Genomic DNA, 23,782 nt, shown 5'->3' on the forward strand with positions numbered 1-23,782 from the left:
TGTGGGCACCGAGAGACCACAGCAGAGGGACCAGGTACAAAGGAACATTTTCCTCACGGTGTCCCCAACCCGCAGCCAGGCAACCCCAGACCCCAGATGGGAAAAGGGACCCCAGGGGCAATGTCATTGCACGGTCCCTCCCAAGAAACAAACTGACAACAGCAAACATTGCTCAGAAAACACCCATTTAAGGGTAATTTTCCTCTGAATATAATCAGCAGTGGAGTCTACCATTAGAGTGGAAAGTTTTGTTTTTAAATCCAGTAATACTGATGTTATCCTGAGTGACTTGTCCTTGAACTCTTGTATTCATAATTCAAGACCCGTTTTTCACCTGGGCCCTCTTCATACCCCATAAAGCACAAGTCATTCTAGTCTTTTGTTTTTCTAGCTCAAATGGGCCAGAAATTCCAGTTCATTGCTCATGTTTCTCTGAATACACACAGGGAACGTGAACCTGGGCTCCACTCAGGACATTCCTGATGGATGTTTCAGAACGAGGGAGCTTTACTCACATTCCCAGCTGGGTTCTGAGGTGGGGCCCTCTGCTTGGGTGTGCTTCAGGCCTGGATTATCAAACCTCCAGATTCCAACTCTCTCGAAGCTTCCTGCATCTCCCCCTTGGAGCCCATGCTGCTGAGTTTTATTTTGCGTATGTGCTCGTTTGCTGAGGGTCTGTGTCCCCCAGTCTGTGCGTCTATGAGAGCAGGAACTGATCTGTTTGCTCACCACTATAGCCTTGTGCCTAGAACATTCTAGGCGCTCAGTAAACACTGGCTGAATGAACCAGCCATAACTTCCTTAAGGGGAAGATCTTGGACATGTTGGAGAAGAAAATACGGCTCATCTATAGAATGGGAAAAGTGAGAATGAGGTGGAACGGCACTTGTCCTTCTGAGATGGGGCAGCATCCTCTCCCCTTTCCCACGATGCTGGGAGGACCGGGGGTGGGGCACACTTTACATCTTGGGACACTGAGGGACCTTTATTTTCTTAAAGTGGGACAAGCTATCATTTCCTTTATTCTGGTTACTTTTGCTCTTTAATAGTCTCCTCTCCTCCCCACACTCCCTGGGGCACCAGCCTTCCTTCCACATCCAGAGCCTTCCATGGCTGCCCCTGCCCCGACCTCCTGTTTCCTTCCCAGAAAGGCCCCTGCCCCAGCCTCACTCATACTGCTCCTGGATCCATATTCCTGATGAAGCACCAGGCCAGGGGGCCCGTCCCACGAGCCACCGTGGACTGCAGCAACACCTCACATCCCTGGAAAACTCGGCCTTGGCGAGGAGACACAAGTTAATAATGCCTGACCTTTTTGTTGATTTTGGTTTTTAAGGGTGTCATTACTCCATCTTTCCAGTGGAGCTCAAGAAGTCTACATGCCTGGCCAGATGTCCCCAGCCAGCAATGAGAGCTGTGACATTTTAACCCACGTCTTCTAACTCCCTACTCCCTTCCTGCTGCGTGTCCCTTGGAGAGGCCAGGCTGGGAAGGTCACTTGCCCCACTGCCCCGGCCTACTGCTCCCTCCCTCCCTCTATTTTCTGCTCCTCAGAAAACGGAAATGGTGCAGACTCCGTGTAGGAAACCATGAGTTTTGGAAATTACAGAAGAGAGGGCCAGCTCGGTCCTGTCTTCCAGACTCTGCAGATACCAGAGATGCTGCTGGTGCTCTGCCCTTGAGAGGATCAAGAGCTGCTGTGACCGCGACCCTGGGGAACTGCGCCGCACTTTCTGGAGATGTCTCTGCGGTTCTAAGGACCGCACACGGAGGAGTCCTCAGCTTTGAGGTCCCCAACTCGGTGAGGTGACCGGAAGGGGCGGGGGGACAGCCCGTTCCACAGTCCTCCGGGATGCTGACCTTCGCTCACTTAATATGCCAACAGCACAATCAATTGACCTTTGTAATTGAGCAGTTGACTCAGGGAAGAAAAGAGATCAAACTGATTATCTGTTTGCAATGAACTGAAAAACCGGCTCAATCAAGTACCTGACAGCCTTGTATCCTCAGAGCTCTATGCCCACCTTCCATTCGGAACTCAGTGTGAAATAATACGTAACGTATAAGTCTCCTCAGCTATAAACTCAGAGAATTAAAGAGAAAGAAAGCTTTATTTAGCATTGCAAGGGCCCTGGAGCTCTGCCGCCCATTGCTTCTTTCCCATGATGGCACCTGGAGGAAAAGCGACGGCCCCCGCCCCAGCTCCCGGGGACAAAGGGCCCAGACCTCACCGGGCCTCCCAGTTACAAACAGACCTTCCGCCTTTCGTCATCAGTCCCCAGGGACACCGGGCACGGTTAATGCTCACCTGTTTACGATCATCTACTAAACTCGTTTTATGTGGATTAATTTTTCACACATTCAGCAAGCATATGACAAGGAAATCTGTATCTGATCTCAATCTCTTCAGTCTAAGTGACTAGACTGAGCTCTGTTGTTTTGTAATTTCATCATGATGCTTGAATAAACCACAGATGTCAAACAATCACGGGATTTAAATTCCATGCTTCACTTGGCATGGGACATGGGGCCGCACCAGGCAGAGTTACTCCAGGGGCTTAGGATTCTCAGAAAGTAAAGCCGGAGCCTTCTTCTGTCAATTGTGAACACTTTTATTTTTTCCAAAAAGTGAGCGTGAGAGAGTATTACGCATAAGGAAGAGTGACCCTACATTAAATTTATCCTGGAAAGTTTTTATTCCTAGTAGTTGTAAGGTTTCACGTAGATTGGTTTACATATACCGTGCTACCACAGAGTATGAAATCCTCACAAAGGGATCGAACTTAATGGAAGGCACGCCCATGTGGGCCGGCCAGGTTTGCTCAGCTCAGTGAGCAGCAATTCCTTAGTTCACAAACAATGCCCTTCGGTCATTTATGTAACATCCATAAGAAGCAACTTGACAGATTTTAAAAACTAAAGTTACGTGATATTGAACAGTGGAGTATCTTACTGTTCCTGCTTGACCAGTCCTGGGTGGAGCGATAGGCAACTGGGGTTTTCGGGGTGTCCTCCTCCATACGTTTCCTGCGCACACTGGAGCCTGTGCAGGACCTGGCTTCTCCTACTCTCCTCACTGCTGGTCTCCGGGATTAGGGGCAGGGGCTCAAATGGCTGTGAGGGCGGGTGGGCACACCGAATGTGTAGGAGGCGGTGTCTGTGCCTTACACAGAGGAGGGCAGTCTTCATTTCCACCCAGAAACAGGTTCTCCTGTTCTAATACCCGCCCTTTTGATCTATCTTTTGTTTTCTCACTCTCGATAAGAAATGGTGGAGAAATGAAGACATGGTGGAGAGGAACATTTCTCTACTATCAGGAAAACACCAGTGCAAGCCCAGTGGTGAATGGCTCTGGCCTTGGCCTCAGAGTCAAGGAGAGCAGGGTGTGGGAGGACGGAGGTCGCCCGCCCCAGCCATATGGCTCATTTCCAGGGATCCCTCTCTTCCCCGGAAGAAGCCCATATCTGCATTTGGTATGAAACCTTACGGCTTTAAAAGACTGTATCTAATTTACAAAACAAATAATCACCAGCACCCAACTAGGTGCACCTGTGCAGGCAGAGATCTCAGCTCCACAGGCTCTTCTCTGATTACCAGGAACACTTCCTAAATTTTAGGCATCAACATGTCCAGCTGTGGTGATGTGTAACTAGGAACCACATTCAAGCTTCTCTATCACTGCGGAGCGGAGAAAAGAGATCGGCTTTGCCCATCTTTGCTTTCTTCGACCCAGGCTTTATGGAGGAGGGCACCGCTGGCCTTGGGTGTGGCAGTCCTCGGTTGTCCAGGGCTGGCGTGCATACCGCACAGCACGCAGCACCCGGCTCCTGCCCACTGAACGCCCCCTTCCCTGGTCATTGCGCCAGCCCTCCCATTCCCAAATGTCCCCCAGGCAGAACTGCCCTGCCAAACCCTTGTTAAAAGAATGTATAGTAGCCTCATATAAAATATCAGATGAGGTGAAACTGTCTACAATTCCAAAGACCCTGGGAAAAATACCTAATAGTGATACTTGAAGGATGGGGACTGGTACCAGGGCCCCTTATTTTCTGAAGCAAAACTTGAGTCATTTCATGCTGAGTGAGAAACAGGAGTGCAGTTCTGTAGTTTCACATACACTGAACAATTTGAGAACCAATGGGATAGTGCGGAAGGAGCAGAACTGGGAATGCCATGGCACATAAATGCCCTCACTTTATTTTTAAAAATGTCTGGGTCCAACAACAGGTAATACTACAAACAAAATGTTAAAAGTCAATCCTTCACATTTTTAAATCATAAAAAAATACATCAATGCACATGGCTACATTTTCCCCCCACTACAAAGTTTTCCTCCTCCAGGAAGACCCCCATCTCCAAGCACTGTGAACAATTTCTTACACGGTCCTTTAAATATTTAGCAATGCAATTCTGATATCACTGAATAGTAATATGCTAAATTTGGAAGCATTTTTCCCAATTCTAGTTTTATTCAGAGGTGAAATAAATCATGGAAAAGCCTTCCTACTTCCTCCTCTGCTGAGGCTTTTGGAGGTGGAGGGTTCCTTTTACAGGACAGAGACGTAAAGCGTCTAAGAGGAGGAGGAGGAAGCAATGAAGTGGAACGAGCAAGAGCAGGAGACACACTCACCACTGGGCTGGCCCGAGCCGAGCTGGCTCTGGAGGAGGCGCGGGAGCTGGAGTTGAGGTGGCCACTGTGCTCCGAGGGCTGCCCACACAGCCCGCCGCCAGGACACGCAGGCAGAAACAAAGGAACAGGGTCAGCAGAGAGGCAAGGAGAACGGAGGCCACCCAGCAAGTAACCCAGTTAGTGGTGGAGGTTAGCCACACGCGATGCAGGAAGAAACAGAGGTTAGCATGGAGAGCAGACTTCCCTCGGAAGGAAAGGCTGTGTCTTTCACAGCTTCAAATAAATGACCACTAAGAATAAAAAAATTAATCATAATATCAAAGGAACACAGCATTCTTGGTTAGTAAGAAGAAAGTAACACAAAGCATCCGTTCAACTGGGGTGTGAAGTCACGCCTAGTTCATGCACAGAAAACCACGCATCAACGTGCAAATGACTGTTTCTGAGAACGTGAGCTGCCTTCCAGCACAGAAACTGAAGATGGGACAGGGTGCTCAGCTTTTGGGTAATGAACAAGTTTGCTTCTCTACTCTCTCTCCAAGTGAAAACCACATAAGATTTAGAGTCCATACAAAATCAGGCACGGCTTCCTTCAAGTACCACGTTACCTTCTACCTGGTTGCCTGTATGTATGTATCTGTCTGTCTATCCATCTTCTAAACTTTCTCTCTTTTGATAAAGGAAAACACCAGCAACTAATTTATCTGGTAGCTACGCCCTCTTCACTATGATTTGTAGTCACATTTGTTCTAGCCTTAGATACCTTTTCACGTTTTGTTAAAAAAATTCTTACTTTCCTCTTGAGCAAGGCAAGATGGGGGAGGATGGATGGGGAGGCAGGTTGTGAACACTGTTTAGGATCACAGGCATCGAGCATTTTGCACCATGGCCTGAGGAGCATCCTCTGAGCAGCCCTACAGTAAGCCCCTCCCAACACCCCACACCATGCCAGGCTCTGTTCTGTCTGCTGCTCTCACAGCCCCACTGGGAGACCTGCAGGCATCATCCCCACTGCAAATTATAGGAGGCACAGAACTTCAGGGATGTTTGGGATTCTCATCTTAAATACCACCTCTTAGTTTGCCTGTTTTTTCAGCAGATTGTAATTCCCCTGGGGGCAGGGTCTGTGTCTATTTTGTCCCCTGCTGAAACCCCCAGTGATCAGATGGGGCCTGGCACACAGTGTGCACTCAAGAAATACTTGTTGAATGACCAACTGCAACTTTGGACTATCAATAGCCTTGGTCAAGATGGGTTAATTCCCCAGACACATCCTACCTATACTCATTCCTCTATTCAATAAATATTGTATACTTACACTTAGGTGCAAGACATTTCAGATGCACAGATAACATGGCTGTACATACACCATATGTAAGACGCTGCCACATACGACATATACAAGACATCTACCAGTACCACTAGCTTCACCTTTTAGCTTTGTTGTTCAAAATAAAGGAAAACACTTAATGTCAGCACTTTAAGACAAAAGAATTTCTCGCTTGGGTTTACTGATGCAAGACAGGAAAACTTCATCTTGTAAACAAATCCGACTGTATTGTGTTTCTTTCACATCCTGGTTTATGGTGCAGAGACATGGTGGATGGTTGTTAATAGAGCTTATTGCTGACCCAAGTTCCCCCAGCTCCCTAGTCAGAAACTGCTCTCAAATCATCTGACCTCACTTGGTCACACAGAAAAGAAGGTTTCAAGTCTGGATCATAATGGTCCACGTGCCACCTCTGGAGCTGCTTGTGTTTGGGAGTCTGTGTGGCTGTGTGGCGCTGACGTAAGGTAGAATGATCTGAGGTGGAGTCTGGGCTTCACCTCTTCTTGGCCACAAGACCCTGGAAAAGCTACTTAGCCTGCCATCTGTGACACGGAAGGAAGGACACTGACCACACAGAGGAGCTCAGGGTTATGCAAGAGAACACATGTTGGGCTTTCCCCCTCGCTTTCACTTTCTGCTAGAAACAACTTTCATGGCTCCTGGATCAGATAGCATTGGTGGTGATGACCACTTCCTGGAGTGTCAAAACAACTGAGAAGGTCACTTCACACACAGCCACGAGTCCTTCCTACAACAGGCACACAGCTTAATAATGGTAAGGAAGGTATAAAATGGAAAGGTTTTCAAGCAAAACAGTTATACTTAAAAAACTAGTCATTTAATCTCATTTAATTGTAATTAAGTCATTTAATTGTAAACACACATTGTGTCTGAGGCTAACTTCTTGGGAAAATGGAGATGGAGACAAGTCTTCCCAAGTGGGATCAGGACTGTACCGTGCAGGCTGAGGGTCAGCCTGGACTCTGAGGTTGCAGCAGTCCAGGCAGAGGGCAGGATGGGCCCCTGAGCTGCAGCCTCCTCATAACAGCTGTGTGTTTGTCACGACTACTGGCTGAACGGAGAGCCCAGGGCAGCTCTCCCCAAGCCGCTTTCCTGAGTGTGGGGAACTCGGTATCTACCTGGAGAGCAACTGTGAGGCTGTGGGGGACGCTAGCAGGGAGACAAGGAGAGGAGGGAACTCAGTGAACCTTCCCGCCCACTCAGCCTGCCGACTGGCTGTCACAGCAGGGCTGCCACCCAGATATCTCTACCCCAGTGATGTTACCCCAGGGTTCAATTTGTCCAATTTAATTCAACAAACGCACACTGAGCTCCTTCTTCGTGGGAGTGCACTGTTAGGTGCAGAAAAAATTTCTTTTTCTTCTCTTTTATTTCTTCCACATGGCTTGATACCAGGGACATGAGGCCCTATTTTAGGCATTGTGCTCACAGGACAAGAAGACCTTCCACGTTCTTAACTCCGCTAAAGCCATCCTCCCAGGTGATTCCTACAGGAGGCTGAAAGCACAGGAACGACTGCTACACAAAGAAGTAATCGGCAATGCCAGTAACTGCATTCAGGAGGCCAAGAATCAGCCTCTCCAGAAAAGTCCATGTATGGTATTTAAAGAGAATCTAGGAGACATACCTCGTGCCAGACATTACAAGTTCTACTTTGGTCACCAGAAAACTACCTAGCACTTGGGAAAAGTCTCATTCTCTCTAGCAATTAGTATGCTGTCTCTTTTCTGATAAAAGAAAATCATTTAGTTGCATTTCATCTGTCATACATAGACCAGAGCTATTTCATCCATTAGGCATGGTTTATGAGTTTTTTAATGGCCTACAAAAATGTTTAAGAACAGAGAAAAATACTTAATATAGGGGTCATTATGCAAAATAAAATTAATAAATGTTTGATTAGATGTCAACAAAAACTAATGCTATGTCAGTTAATTATTAGATTTCATATTCATAAAAATTACATTCTAAAGACAACTGTACACTGGCTACCTCTGTAAGAATTCCTGAATATTCATGATGATTGGAGAAATGTCATAAAATTGGTTATTATTTACCCAATTAAGTAGTCAATTATTTTCAAAAGTAAAATTATAAAAGCACTTCCAAGTACTTCTTGGTAAACCACCATATTTCACCTGGGGCTTGGATGCATCTTTACAGGATGGTGGAGGAGACTCAGGACACAGAAGCGTCTACACTGGTGAGTGCTGATTAGGTTGACGTGCAGTTTCAACTGGTCCTCAGGACAGGCAATTAGCTTCCCCACTTCCATGGACTGGTCCATTTTTCTATTTTGTTTACCTTTATCATTCATTCACTCATTTTTTCATTCAACAAGTATTTCTTGTACAACTACTATACCTTTATTGTGACAGAACAGTCTACCATTTCAAATCCTTTGAAGAGATGGAAAGACAACAAAATAAAAAAAGGAAATGATGTGTGATATTCTGAGTCTTTAAATTTGTTCATCTTCCTCGATTATTCAGAGGTGAAAATAATTTGTGGCCTGTCGAATTCCCTTCTTCCTCTCTTTATTATTTTAACACCACCTTACTACTTGTTAGTATTGTCAGCGTATAGCAGGGAAAGAGCTGATGAAAGTCAATGAAGGTTAGTCACTCCCTTTGACCTCTGTGTAAATTGATGAGTGAGGACACTAAACTAACAACCCAGGCTTCACGATTCACATGATCTGTGACCCTTATTACAATGGAAAATTGAGATGAGACAATGTTTCCTCCCTACAACTCGGGTCAGTTATCTCCCAGGGCTGGAACTGTGCCCAGCGAGCATCCCCAGGGTCATGCAGCAGACGGGAGGAAACTCAGAAAGCGCCTTACAGCACAGGAGCTGCAGGCACTGCCCCGCCGAGCCCCGCCAAGGCTGCTCTCATCCAGTACCGACGCCTGTGACAGAAACAGACGGTCAGGACAGGGCGCCCTTCCTCTCTCCACCAGCACCCGGCAGACACTAAAACGTAAGCTAAGGAAGGCTGATACATGCCAGGAACAAGTCCTGAGAAACACTCGGATGGAAGACATGCAGGGAAGGCTCCAACCCCTCCACAGGCCAAGTACTGTGGAGCGGAACAGGGGCGTGCAAAAATCGGAGAGAGAGAAGTTTCGGTTGCTGTCACTCGGCATGCAATGTAATCTCCAACAGATCCTTTAAATCTGTGACTCTGAAAAAGATTCCCTGCCAAGTAAAAACTTGTCAACCCAGACTTAAAACAAACAGATACTTCAAATATCCTGAATTTTGTCATAGCATCCTCATACTTGATGTGTAGAAAGTTACTCTAATGTGAAGTGACTTTGGAACATAGTATGTTAATGATAGTTCAATATTTTATAATTCTTTAAAAATTGCTATTATTTGATTAACTTGAATACTCTACGTAATTAATCACTGACAGTCAACAAGAGTTTACAACCCTGCGAATGGCGATCAGACTTTGCCCAGCTTTAAGGAACTTTAATTTTCCCTGTTTCCCCTGGAGGATGCAGCTGGTTTGCTCAGCCAGGTGCACATGTGTTTCATAAGTGCGCCATCGATGGAAGTTCAGAAACGCATTTGACAATGCAGCACAGCTGCTTTGAATATCTGAGCTTCCAGGACAGCACAAGTGCCTTGTATTTCAAACCGGAAATTTCCAAAGTAATACAGTACACTGGATTAATACCTGTGAAGGTTACCAAAGCAATAAAAAGCTATCTTTCTTTCTGGATAGATTAAGTATATGTTGCCTTGGCTCCATTCCTGCCTAACGATCCTATACAAATACGTGTCTTGCTCAGCTCTTGTCAGCTGTCAGGATAAATAAAACCCAGATCTGGCCAAAGGGTGACAGACATCATGGCGCGTGTAAGCTCCACGTGAAGAGGTAATTCTCTCCCAGCAGGGTTGCAAATAGGCACGTCCACGCTCCCAGAGCAGGTGCGCAGTGGGAGGTGTGCGCATGCGCGGTGGAGGGGGCACACGGGCGGGGCGGGGATGGTGAGGGAGTGGGTAGAAGAGGAACAGGAGACAGGAGAGGGCATGGGGCGGGGGGCACACGCACCCACCCGGTAACTCCCTGCTGGCCGGGAAGCGCTGTACAGATAGGAGGGCTGGAGGACAAAGCAAATGGCAGGTTTTAAAAGCCTTGAAAAAAACAGCAACAGATAACAGTAACAAGGTAATCCTGATTTTAGTTATCACGACAGCCAAATTATCGTACAACAGTTAGAAGAAAAAAACTCAAGGTAGGCACTGTTTCTAGTAAATCTGATAGATGCAAATCCAGATTTACAAGAAAGATTAATATGAGATGATTTTTAACTTTAAAATAGTAAACTGCCCCAGCATCTTTGCAATATGATTATTTTCTAGTCATTTGTTTTCAGGCATTCCTGGAAGAAAGGGTCGAGGAGTGAGACGGAATGGTGACAAGGTAAACACCATCAACAAGAGAAACCAAACCCAGCACTCAGCACCCCAGGTTAATACAGCACTTGGGGGTGTTAATACATTTCCACACACGAGGAGTGCAGCTCAAATAGCGTGTTTATTTCTATCAAAGGATCCCGTGACAGTCTTCAGGATACAAACGAAGCCATAAGACTGCTTCAGCTGGCCAAGGCAGGAATCCACATCCAAAATCAGCCTGAGACAGTGCCTGTGCGGGGATGTGCTGGAACATAAAGGCCGCTCTCTGGTGTGGCCAGAGACTGAGCTCCAGAACAGTGTCATGACTCATTCACAGGAGAGGCCATGGGAAGCCCACAGCAGAGGGCCAGTCGGGGAATGTGCATGACCAGGGATGAATCACTCAGCAACGCAAGCAAGGAGATGACAATTCAACCTCCACAATATGATCTGGACTTGGAGCTCTGACACCGATTTCCTCGTATGAGAATAAGACTCGTATACCGACAGCTAAAACGCAGAGCGCCTCAGGCCAACCTTGTAAAAACAGGATACAGAGGGGAGAGCGAGCCAAAGAAACAACACCGCTCTCCCCGCTTCTCAAAGACGGAGGAGTCAGATTATGCACAAAAACCTTCCAAATTGCTTCCTGGACACAGTTAGAAGAGAAAAATGTTTTTTTAAAAAAACAAATGAAACCCCAAATTGGGAACAATTGCTGGAAAAGGAGGAGAGACCCAAGAGACCAATTTTTTGGACTTGAGCTTTTGAAAATATACATTTAATAGAGCCCCCCCTTTTCATAAATTTCTTTTTACTATATAAGGGCATAAATTATTGTTGATGATGTTTTAAAAGGTTGAGAAAAGTCTTAGCAAGCCACTCAAGCCGATGGAAACGCCTGCTGAGCTTTGCTGCCTGGATTTCATATAGAAGAGGCTGAAGTAGCCACATACATTTCATCAGCAATTAAGGTGATACACAGAAGGGAAGAGCAGGAGGGGAGTGATGTGAAGAGGACAGACCCGGTTTCCATTCTGGGCAGACAGGGGTTTGGGAGCAAGGCCACTACTGGGAAGCCAGAGGCTGGAGCAGGAGAGTCCCTGTAATCAGAGAAAACGGGCGGGAGGGGAGGGAGAGAGTCTCACAGCTTCATTTCATCTCATCTCAATTCATCGTAAATTCACACAAAATACCTTTTACAGTAGAACTGGTTAAGGGCATGCACTTGTGGGGGAGGGAGAATGAGGAATGATCAGAAGGGAATAAAGATGGTCTAGTTAATTGACAAAACTTTCGCTTGGAACCAAATTAGGACTTTTGAGTCTACACGCGGGCAAAAATAAATCTCCTTAATTTTAATCGATAGCAAGACCATAGGAGGTTTGAAGGTCTTTGTAATTCGAGTTCTAATTTTTAAAGCCTGGTGGGAAAAACTCAAAACCAAGAATTTGCAGAGATATCCACCTCTATTTTATGTAATAAAATATTCCAGTGGAAGTGAACTCTGGCTTGGCCTCTTTGGTTAGTTTGGTATTTACATGATGCATATGTGTTTAGGATTCACGTCATAGCAGACATGATAAATTCAGCGGTATAATTCTGAGACCAAGAGTCTATACAACATTTCTGGGGAATACTACTATATAAATTAATAGTTTCCCTGAATAAAATGTTTTACCCAAATTACGGGATTCTTCAAGATGAAGCTAGTTGCTTCAGATTTCTATGTTGGAAGTATCCTATTCATCAGGCAAGAACAGGACAGTCCTTGGAGGTGGAGTTCCATTCAAGTAACTTGATGGCACCTTAAGATAGTCCAACATCCCTTCAAGGTCCCAACCTGTGCGGATCATTCCTATGCCTTGAACAAGCTCCGAGAAAATGACCTGAGGGGCATGCAAGTGGAATTTTGGGGTGGACAGGGAGAAACTTTCTAATATTTAACACAAATATTGAAACTTGTTCCAGGGGTTGAAAGAACGCCCTGTGTAGAAGCCGCTTTATCAACCCCATCTGGGACACAGAAAGCACAAAGGCCTAGGCAGCCATGTGGGAGAAAGCGCCCAGGGCCACTGCCGACACTGTGCCATCAAGTCCAGGGTTTGCTTCTGACAAATCTGAGAGACTGGAGAAGTTATTTAGAAGAGTCTTCAATGCTACATACTGCATTGACACCTTTCCATTATTAGATTTAAATAAAATGAAACAAGCTGATGCGTTTTGCAGGCATAGACATGATACCTACAGAGCACAGTAATTAGGGAGATTCTCAGTGGTTCTGCAGGAAAAGACACGATAACTACAGAGCACAGAATCAGGGAGATTCTGAGTGGACATCAGGCAGCCTAACGGGGGGACACACGGCCTCAGGAAAGTTCTGATGTTTTATGTTTTGAATGGGTCAGCTCTGATTTTGACTTTAACATTTTATGTGGGTTATTTGTCCTAAATGAATTTAAGTGAGTCAGACATATGCTGAACTTTGGTGAATAATTCACATCCACGCAGTCGATAGCGATCACCAGCTTCTATTTTAGAGAAAGGATCTCAGCTTATAAAGTGAGGAGGAAGTAAAGTTTTCTGAATGACAACGTGCTCTTTGCAATAGCAAAATCTTTCCTTGAATTAAGAAAATACACACAATGCACAAAAATACAAGGTGTTGAAATCCACTAATACTTTGGTGCTTATGGCTGATCTTATATTCAGTCAAAACTCACCTGCTAGGGGAAGGAAGGGATGGAGTATTTATTACTACTGGGGGCTGGGAGGCAGCAGAGGGTTTGGAAAGTGGGCAAGCAAGCCGGAGACGGTGACGGAGCTGCCGGCAATGGAGCCCTCCCGGGGCAGGAGCAGAGAGTGGGAGGGGGACGAGGCGTGACAGGTGAGGAAGAAGACAAACTAGAAGTTGGACTACTGTGGCTTTGCCCGGTTAGTTTCTATTTATTTTAGATTTTTTTCCTATTTATTCTTTAAGGTTCAGTGCACATACTTTGTTGTGACATGTCCTGGCAAGGTTAGTCCTATTTACCACTGCACTAGTGTATTGGGTAGGTGGGTCTGTCTTTTGTTCTAGAAGTGAATGCTTCCAGAGCACCTGTCTCACCTGCTTTATCTCTGTGATCTGCCTACCTAAGTGAGTTCCCTAATGTTTGCTGTGTGAATATGAACCTTACCCAGGACAAATAAACCTCACCTATCAGGGCTCTTAAATCATTTAGAAATAGTTGCCAATCAAGATTGATGCATGTTCTTAGAGTATGGGAAGGAACACTGTTGTGTAGACTTTTGGATTTGGATTTGATCTGATTTTCATTCCAAGTCTAGTCCATCCCTGAGAAATTGCCACAAAGTTTGCACGTACCCTACAAAGTACTTGTATTTTCAGGAGCTCTCAGGGAAAGAATTTCAAGGCTTTCTTATTTTTTTTTCCTTTTGATTAATTCTAACTACAAAATATCCACATAAATACTTCCTTTCATTGTACCCAACTGAACAGCACAATTCACATTCAAACATTTGAATATAAATTCAAATGCAAGACAGTGGGTTAAGTCTGAATTAAATATATCATGTTAATTACTGCTCAGCAATGGACTTTCACATCTATCCAAATGAAAATTCATAAAATAGACATTAAAAGAGAAAAGAGAGCCGAATTCACACATACAAGATTGCATGCTACAAAACCTGCAGTTTCTGAAGAGAGGGTGTGAAAGATTTAAATGGAAACCAACCAGCTTCTCCTCTCTGGATGATGACAAAGTAGAGAATCTGCCGTCACCGCTGTAGCTGGAATTCTGAGCACCAAAGAAGACATTGTGAGTGATGGGCACTTCCTTACTATCCCCAAAACACCACCTGTCCCCGTCAAAAGGCAAGTATAAAATTATACAACCAAAGCACCATTAGTACGCAGGAATGCCGATGGAGCTAAAGAATCGAGACACTCTGCCACAGCAGCAATTCTTAACAACTAGAGGCCCTAAGCTATATTTCATGTTTCAGTGTTTGTCTCAGTGATGTTGTGTGGTTTAACTGTTACTGTTTCTCAGTTTCGCATCTCTAGTATTATTTGTAACTACTTACTAAATCTCATGATGGACCATCTACAACCTCCTACTCCAGACTTTCAGTATTACATAACTTCTTAGCTAACTGAAATTCCATTTATGGCAAAATTGTCAGTCTTCAGGTCAGCACACCTGAGGGCTCCAGCTCAGCCCAGAAGCTCCCGGGAGGTGAGGGGAGCCTGAGGGAGCCACTCCCCCTTCCAGCTGAGAACCATTATCCACAGAACGCAAATGTCCTGTAGCCGTCTTTATGGTGTCTTTATAAAGATCACATCCAACCAAGAATCTGGATGGGGAGAGGATGTGTGTGAACATTACACATGAAGACATAAAATGATGATCACACAGCCCTCCTCCTATGGAGACTCTGAGTTCCCTCATAGAGGAAACAGATATTTCCAAACCCTTATCATCAGTCTGGTCATTTTATTCCTTCCCATAGTCTGGTATTTCCGACATCTATGAAACTTCTCATTCCCATCCAGTCTTTTCTCCAAGCCCATCCTCACACTGTTCTGGAGTTTTCAGCTCTGGGATCTTCCTATATAAGATGCTGCATTAGATGTAGGTTACTGGGTTCTTCAATCATTATGTGTCCTGATTATTTATTAAATCGACTGTATATCCAATTTCACTTTGTGGTGAACAGTTTTATCATCAAGTTCCTTCATATTTAACTTCTAGAGGCATTACTTAAATCTTAACTAAAGCACAAAGCACACTTTTACTGCTTTAACCTAAAAATCAAAGATTAAAATACATGGATATATGTACAACATAGAGCTTGATGTCACCTTGCACTGTCACAAACATGTTGGCAACTCTGTGTTTGGGATATTCTGGAGAAGAACCTAATATTGGGGAGAAGGTGGACTAAAGAACTTCTGAAGTAACTTCCAACTTTAAACTATGATTCTTTGTGATCAATTACGGTGAAACAATGCATTTAGGGTAAAAAGTTGCAAACTAGTCAATAACACCCCCCCCCCCCCACAAGCAGTCTGGGGCCATCAGAGACTATTGCAGCTCTTGTCTTATAGTGTCAGCACTAAGGAGTCTTCGAGAATGCTGAGCACAGGAAGCAGAACTGTCAACATCCCCCCAAGACAGAATGGCACGCTGCTTGCTTGTGTCTCAGGGTGCTGTATTACCTTAAGGAAAAACATAACAGAATTGGAGAAAGTCCAAAGGATGTCAATGCGAAAAGCAACATAAATAGGAAGACATAGCCTTTATGTGGGAGGATTTTTTAGTCTAGAATGAGAAAAGCTTACATGAAATAGCATAGAAGTGTATGCAATCCTTAATAGGGACGAGAGGGTAAAAACCGGATCAGCCAGTTTCAGAAAGCTAAGATGGGGCTGGGGTACCCCCTCTGAAGCCTTAGAATATAATTTAAGTGTATATATGATATATCTTAATGTAATTAAGATAAGTTAAAAGAAATACTGTTTTACACACCCAGTAAAATTTATTACTATAAGGGAAAAAATGAAATAACTGTAAGAACAGGAAAATTTTGAGTAATTGAATGTATAACAGATCTGCGGAAGGTCATGAAACTTAATTAAAATGTATCCAGTTGAACCTTCTGAAATCCCCAAAGACCTCCTGGATAAACCCAAGGCTTCTCCCACCTCTGCCTCTCCTGCAGTGGGTTCCTTCTTCTCCTCTCTCCCACTAGAGAGATTACTCTGCTCCTCACCTGCCTCCTACCCCCGAACTGGAAGCATTCCAAGCATCAGTGTTCAGGAAAACACAGGCTCTAGTACACGTGTCTTTAGAATTACAAATGAGAAATATGGAAGACTGTGAAAATGTCGAATTGAAGTATATTTGAAAGCTGACTATACTTAATATACACATACACACACACCTAGGGCAGTACAATAATGAAAGAGCTAATCTCAGAGATTCTTATACTGATCTCTTACACCGACACTTAGAATGCTAGAAAACTAACATTCTAAGAATGTTTACTAGTTGAAAACCATTATCTTTCATTCTACTATGCACTAGGGGAAAAAGGGAGACCCACTATAACACAGAAACAAAGCAAAGCAGCTGCTAAATTTCACAATGTTTTAAAAAGATCTGCAGCAACCTGTGTGAATTCTGCGCCATGCACATTTTCTATACTAACCCTGCTAGATCTGCTATTCAGGGACTGTGATCCATGTAATTCTCCATCATAACCATTTGTCTGTTTCAGTGAAGAAAAGAAGAAAAACTGATATCAGTATACAAATGAAGACACAGGTACAGATCAGCAAGGAAGAATTGACCGGGTATAAACCGAGCTTTCTTAGTGGAGCAGGTGAACGATAAGCCAGGATAGCACAAATCCTAGCATGCCCAAATGCCTCCAGGCTCCTGATCTGCTCCACTACAGCTCAGGAGAGATCAGCACAGGCGGGGGAATCAGATCGGTCCTCCTGGTGTTACTTGTAAGCACGCAGCACTCTAGGACTTAAGGCAATGCCAAGTCCCCAGCGGAGTGAAGCCCGTGGGCCTGGGAGCAGTTGTTTCCTCGGAGGCTTTCTCGTTTCCGGTTTTACGGTAGTGCTGCGAAATCCTAGCTTTCGAGAAGCCTGAATGCCAAGCAATGGGGAATGACTCGGCCTGAGTCAATTCCTTTTCAGTTCTTGGTTCAGGGTGAGTCCCTGACAATGATGGCCCATTATGCAGCTGTATTCAGAAGAATCAGGAAGAGCTTCTATGCAATCTATAATTATATGCAAAAGTTCATCACAGAGAAAACATTTATCATGGGGGTGTATCCTCTATATTAGTTTTTCATTCATCTGGTCTTCCTACTTTATTTTTCAAAATGAAATCTGAGGACATGATTTCATAATCTGTCTCTAGAAAAGAGAATAATTAAGTTTGGTGTATGCCTGTCTCCCTTCTCTTCTCTACTCCCAGCCCAAGTTTCCTTCAGCCAAAGCTCGGGCTTTCTAGAACTGCTCTCTCTCATTTGTAAGGAGATTTGTACTGATGCAAGATAAGAGCTGTCAAGTGACAGAGACACAGCCTGCTCTTGTGATAGAAAAAGGAGGAACGGTCCACGACCGGTGAAAATGGAAAGAGATGCCAGGTGGTCATGGACACGAGTCTAGATTCCCAACAGAAGCTTTGTCATGTCACCTTCAGCAAGTTATTGAATCCACCGGAACCTCCACTTCCTCAGCTGTGAAAATGTGCACAGTAGTATATACTTTACAAGGCCACTGTGAGGATTAAATCTGATTAAAATGGGGAGGGGCAACTCTTTAGCACATATTTGGCAGCCATGACATTAATGTAGAATAAATAAATGAATTTCCAGACAGATTATAAATCTAGATTCATGAAATCGTGACTCAAAGTATATATTTACTTTTGCTATAACTCAAAAAACAAACCAATCAACTTGAAGTTTCTACATTAAACAAGAGAGTATGGAGATATCCCTCAACATTAAATTCAAAAATTCTATGAGTAATGGTAAAACATTTCTGAAATAAAGTTAACAGTAAAAAAACCTTTGGAGATTCGCAGGAATTTTACTCAGCCTAATTTCTTCTCTCGACCAACAAGATTGTCTGATAACGGAAATGCATGTCAAGGACTTGTATATTTCAGACCTCAATCTATTCCCTTGATATCTGCATAAAAATTAGTTTCTGAAAAAAATTAATATAATAATGAAGGCTGACATCAATCAATTTAGGATGACTTTTACTTTACTAATAAATGAGGAAGAAAAATGTATTACATATATAAACCCTCTGGCTTTCCATTGTTGCTTATAAATACATACTGCTTTAGAGGAATTCTTCCTCATGTCTTCTCATTCTCTAACTTAGCCTGCAGCACAGAGCAGGAGGAGGGGGAAGGTTGGGACAGGGAATGAATGCACTCTCTCATTTATCATTATTGCTCTTCTGGCCTTCCAGGAAAACACACCAAAAACTCTCACTTCAAAGGCTCTCTGGAATATCCACCTTCTTCTGTTGTAATGGAATTCTGCCACAGGGAATATATTCCTAGAATGTGTTCCCAAATCTATAGGCTCTTGTTGACAACATCTCTATAGTGAAAAGAACTTTGGCCTTCTTAAAGAACACCACCAACTTTCTCCTCTTGGGTAGTTTTTATGCATTAATTTTGATAGATTGAGCTGTTTTTATGTGGTATAACAGGATAAGGAGAGTTGAAAATTAACCATAACAACATTAGAATAAAAAGTCCACAGACAGCACATCCACTTCATCTTAACTCAGGTCTCTGAGGTTCAACTAGCTTTGCTCTACAGAATTTTTCTTCAACATTCCTTACTGCGCCGACCACCTGCATCATGGTCACCTGGTGTCCTTAGGACCGTGGGCCCCTGACCTAGGAAATCAGAATACCTAGAGACCCAAGAATATGCATTTTAACATGCTCCCTAGGGGCCAAGAAATATGCATTTTAATAAGTTCCCCAGGTGAATCTTACATACAGTAACATTGAGAAGCACTGCTGTAAGAGAACAAAACGAAAAAGACATTCACAAATTCATATTTTTTAAGAGGATAAATGAGAGACAAGGATAAATGCTCTATCAAGACCAATTATTCTAATATTCTAATGTAACTCGTGGTTAGTCAGAATGCCAACAACTCCCATGCAGTGTTATCAGAGCACTAACGAACTGCACATGTGACCATGCAAAAGTCAATTGTTAATGCTTCATTAATAATGTTAGATTATTTTTCTACTGAGTCAAAAGACAGATCACCTTCAAGGGCATTACAGATGGGAAACCAAGTAAGACAGGCAAAATCATAACTCTTAAATGCCCTCAATTTAGTTTTAAAACAGAATGAAAACTGAAAATAAAAATGAAATCCAAAAAGTGTTCCTGACTATTGCTAACACATACATTCATTCATTCCACCAGGCACTGGCCCTTAAATATAATTTACTTTGAGCTTAAAATAAAAAGGCTAAAAATCTAGAAACATGCAATTACTCAAAGAATGGAAGAGCTGCTGGAATTACAGTGTCACAGAAATGCTCTCATCCCCCAGGGGCAGTGATAAAACGCTCTGGGAGATTCTGTGAGGAGCACTTTCTGAAGCTAATTACATGTCTGCACTTCCTGCTGTCCACAGCAGGTCCCCCCCTCGCCAGTGGCTTAGCCTGAGACTGGGCTGGAATGCCTGTAGCCTTCACTCCATCCTTGGTTCTCCTCTCTGTTAAGTGCAGAACAACAGCCCCACTAGGAGGCTCAGGGTCAAGTGTGCTATGTAGATGTACGGCACTATTATCATCTTAAAGGTAAAACTACATTTTTTTTTTTTTTTTTGCTGGGGAAGATTCGCCCTGAGCTAACATCTATTGCCAATCTTCCTCTTTTTTTGCTTGAGGAAGATTAGCCCTGAGCTAACATCTGTGCCAGTCTTCCTTTATTTTGTACGTGGGATGCCACTACAGCATGGCTGACAAGTGGTGTAGGTCCACGCCCAGGATCCGCACTCGCAAACCCAGGCTGCCGAAGCGGAGCGTGCCAAACCCCAAAACTACATTTTTAAAATGGGAATTTGCTAAATAATTTTGAGATGCGATGGAATCTTGATGCTTTTAAAGAAAGATGCTTTGAAAGAAAGTCCTGAAAGTGAAGACGTGTATAACGTGCTATAAGAACTTCAGTCCTGAATCACTCTGATGCTGAGTGTACTTTCTGGTGAGACGACATTTTTTCTTCTTAGAACTGAAGTTTACGTTTACAGGCTTTCAGAAAGCATAAGGCACAGAACAGAGGTAAGAAGGGAAATTCCAGAATTTAATTCTAAAGGCTTCGTTTTTGTTACTGGAACTGGAACTCAAAAAGCACTTTCTGGCAAAAGAGCCAGATGGGACACTGAATTTAAATGGATATATAGTAAAAAATAATTAATTTTTCACTTTTAGATAAAATGACTTTAAATTCAATTTTTTAAAGGAAATGTAGGGGCATTGGGAATTCTTGATCTGATCTTGAAAGTAGGATGCTTTCTTTTTCCATCCTGGTGTCCACAGCTGCTGGCACAGCACGTGGCACACAGCTGGTGCTCATGGACCCCCAGTGAGTGAGGGAGTTCGGGGTTCCAGAGCCCATCCACGAGGATCAGAGCTGCGCCAGGAGACTCTGGGAGGAAGAGCTCTCACTCTGGTGGGTGGACCTGCCCTCCGGCCCTCGGGCCCCAGGTAAAGACTGATGATGGCATACGTGTCTTTTTGGACACAGATGGACTTGGACAAACGTCCATGATTAGTGGAAACACCATAGGTTATTATCTGTCACACAACACTGTTAGGATCACATGGCAAGTCCATCCGACTGTCTCACCCAGGTGTAGGGAGCCCCATACTCCAAGTCAGGCTGCAACTGTCAGAGTCAGAATGGAAGAGGAAGATCTCAGAAAAGAGAGTTGCCAAAAATCAATTAAAAAGCTAAGTAAAACATAACAAAACATAAAACCAAAAACAAGCAATCCTGAAAATCTTAACAAAATTGCATTTTTTTCATGACTAGGATCTCGTGTATTTACAAAAGGAATTCCATTGGAGTGACAGCTACCGTAAAATCCAATAACATTAAATAAAACTTTCACAGCAAAGGTAGCTATAATTCATGAAATCTTAAGCGGTTTGAGCAATCTTATTTCCTCCTCTACAAAACCCATTCTATTTATGTTAGGCAAAACGCGAACAGATACATCACTCTCAATTTTTAAACAAGGAAAATTAAAAACTTATGATATCCAAAATCTAGATTTTCTGAGAAGAATATCCATATAAACACTAGAACAGTAAAATTGCACCCTTTTTAAAGGGTTTACCATAACTGTGAGTTTAACGAAGAAGGCCTGTGTTTTGGAAAAGTCAAGAAATAAAAGATATGATCTTAAATCAGAACTTCGCAAACTAAAGATTTCAGGATATTAAAATACATCAAAACAGCACAAATCAACCCTACATAGCAATGGAGTCAGATGGAGTGAGATAAGAGCCTCTCATCAGGGCAGGTGGTACCCATGCTGGTCCCCTTGCCTGGCCCACCAACTAAAAGGGGCCAGAGCTTCCAGGCCCCTGAGGGTTGGGGGGGGGGGGGGGACTGGTGCTGTCACAAAGACTGTGGCCCTGAGCAGGCCTCTTAACTGCTCTGGGCTTGTTCTGTGCCTATAAAAATTACGAGGTTTGACTCTTATCTCCAGGATCCAAGTTCTCCAGATCTGTGGTTTTTGAAGACAGCTATTTCTTCAGATCAAGTACGTCATGGAAAAGTGCAGTGTAGCCAACCATGTGGCTAAAAATGAAAATCCCACCCACTGTTGGTTTTCCACTTTCTCCCTCTCTTTTACTTAGCATCCTACTTGTGAACTTCCTCTATAAAATTTTATACCTTAAAGCAAATATGCTTGATATCTTGGCAAAGAATGGTGTCCAACCAATAAATTTAACTCATTTCTGTGTAAAATCACTGAAAACGAAATGAATGCTATAAACACCCTAACACTCACTCATACTGCAATAGTTTTAAACTCTTTGCGATCAGGAAACCCTCCGAGAATCTTCAGAAAGTGATAAATTCTTTCCCCCCCAAAATGTAAGTATACATAAAATTCTGCATACAATTTCAGGAGGATTATAGATCTGAAAGTGATATTTTGATAGAGATATTTGGATTCTGCTGCAATTTCTCTCTTGTTCTCTCATGTGCCCATATCAATCAGAGTTTGCTCTCACCATGTCCATCAAAAGTTCCCTTGTCAAGGTCACCAATGTCCTCCGTGATGCTAAGGCCAATGGGCAGTCCTCAGTCCTACACTCACTGATCACACCCCTCCTCCTGGAAAGCATCTTCTTCACTTGGTTTCAAGGGCTCAACCTTTTCCTGGGCCTGCTCAACAGCTGTAATTTCTGTGCCTTGTTTACGGATTCTGCACACCGAGTTTTGTATTTATAACATTTTGGTTACATAAATCTTACTCCCTCTATGTCAGAGGGTCTATGAGGAAGTTACAACTGTATGGCTAAGGAGAAAGTTTGAAATAGCAAGGAAGCTCTTTAGCTGACTTCACATTTGAACCATAACTTTCTGGCACAACCACTGTGGATCTGCTTTTGGCAAGGACAATGACAATGACTGCTTAACAGCACAACAACAATGTGTCACCGTCATAGTGTATTGTCATAGACAGCCAAACTAAATGCACATTTAGTGCATCTATAAGAAGTCTAGGAGTGATATTACGATTTAATTGTCACGGTGATTAAAAACAAGCCTTCCGCTCTAGATAGTCCTTAAGTAAAATGCAGTGGCTGCATTGAGACCTGATTATTACCAGCAATGAGATGCAATTTTAACCTTGTGGTAAACTAAACTGACAGGCTCAGACTAATTTACTAACTTAAAGCACTAAGCAAAACCTAGTTTCTCTACTTCACTTCCTAAAGCATGCAATTTTTTCAAGTATAATTATGAAGATTTTTGGAATGTTTAAGGAAGAATGTGTATTTCCTGGTTTATCAGGAAATGGTTTATCAACCATCAAGCTGTCAGCGATGAAGAGATTTCATTATAGCTGATGAAAGGAAAGGCTCCTGAAGGTGAACAGACTGGGTCTTACGGATCCAATCTGCTCCAATTTTCCACCAGGCAGCCTCCAGCAGCTTTCAAGGAGCTATGTAAAAACATTGCTGAATAATAATTATCTGAAATTGAAATGTGATTGGGGAGCATGTATGCAAATAGGCATGAGGACTTAAGGACAGAATGTGCCTTCACATTGCCTTCATCACACCACCAATGCTGAGACAACCTAGCAAGGGGTGGCAGTTTTGTGATGTGGACAAACAGAAAAAAATTATGACTTCCACTCCTGGGAGGAAGTCACAACAAAAATGCCTATGCTCATTAATAATCTCTCTACAACAACAAAGAGACATCCCACTATCGATTAGATTTTAAATAAGCATCTTGTCAGTTAGATATTGACTATAAAACTACAGGGATAATGAACAAGACATTTGAATGCAGGGATGAAAAAGCAAAGAACTTCGACCACAAAACGGACCATGCAAACTCAATCATTCTGGTTACTGACCCTCAGACTTCCACGACTACCCACTGACATGTGCTCATCTTCATCAGAAGCCTAGTGAAAGAAAGGATGAAAACAACCATGAAGTGATAACATAAGACACATGAGGAAACCAATGCCCAGCTCTCAGAGGGACGCGGCTGATCCGACACCATAGTAGTGGGGCGGATCAGGCATCTCAGAGGGTCTCAGTGGACCT

The 23,782-nt window shown here is 43.5% G+C and overlaps 1 protein-coding gene across 11 annotated transcripts in view; it reads right to left on the minus strand.

The window, feature by feature from the left end:
* LRRFIP1 (LRR binding FLII interacting protein 1) overlaps positions 1 to 23,782 on the minus strand; it is a 146,037-nt gene that overhangs the window by 34,116 nt on the left and 88,139 nt on the right. For 5 of the 11 annotated variants that reach the window (XM_087424618.1, XM_087424621.1, XM_087424620.1 and 2 more), the window contains exon 4: positions 23,587 to 23,637. The exons of 5 other annotated variants lie outside the window; for them this stretch is intronic. In XM_087424618.1, coding sequence (XP_087280744.1) covers positions 23,587 to 23,637 — 51 coding nt within the window. Of the gene's footprint in view, positions 1 to 4,630; positions 4,709 to 8,827; positions 8,894 to 10,051; positions 10,097 to 16,613; positions 16,674 to 20,825; positions 20,865 to 23,586; positions 23,638 to 23,782 lie in introns of all 11 variants that reach the window. One more of the 11 variants, XM_087424625.1, reaches the window with a different exon arrangement.

Source organism: Ceratotherium simum, chromosome 37 (genome assembly GCF_057802395.1).
Source record: "Ceratotherium simum simum isolate JZ-2026a chromosome 37, ASM5780239v1, whole genome shotgun sequence".
NCBI lineage: Eukaryota > Metazoa > Chordata > Mammalia > Perissodactyla > Rhinocerotidae > Ceratotherium > Ceratotherium simum.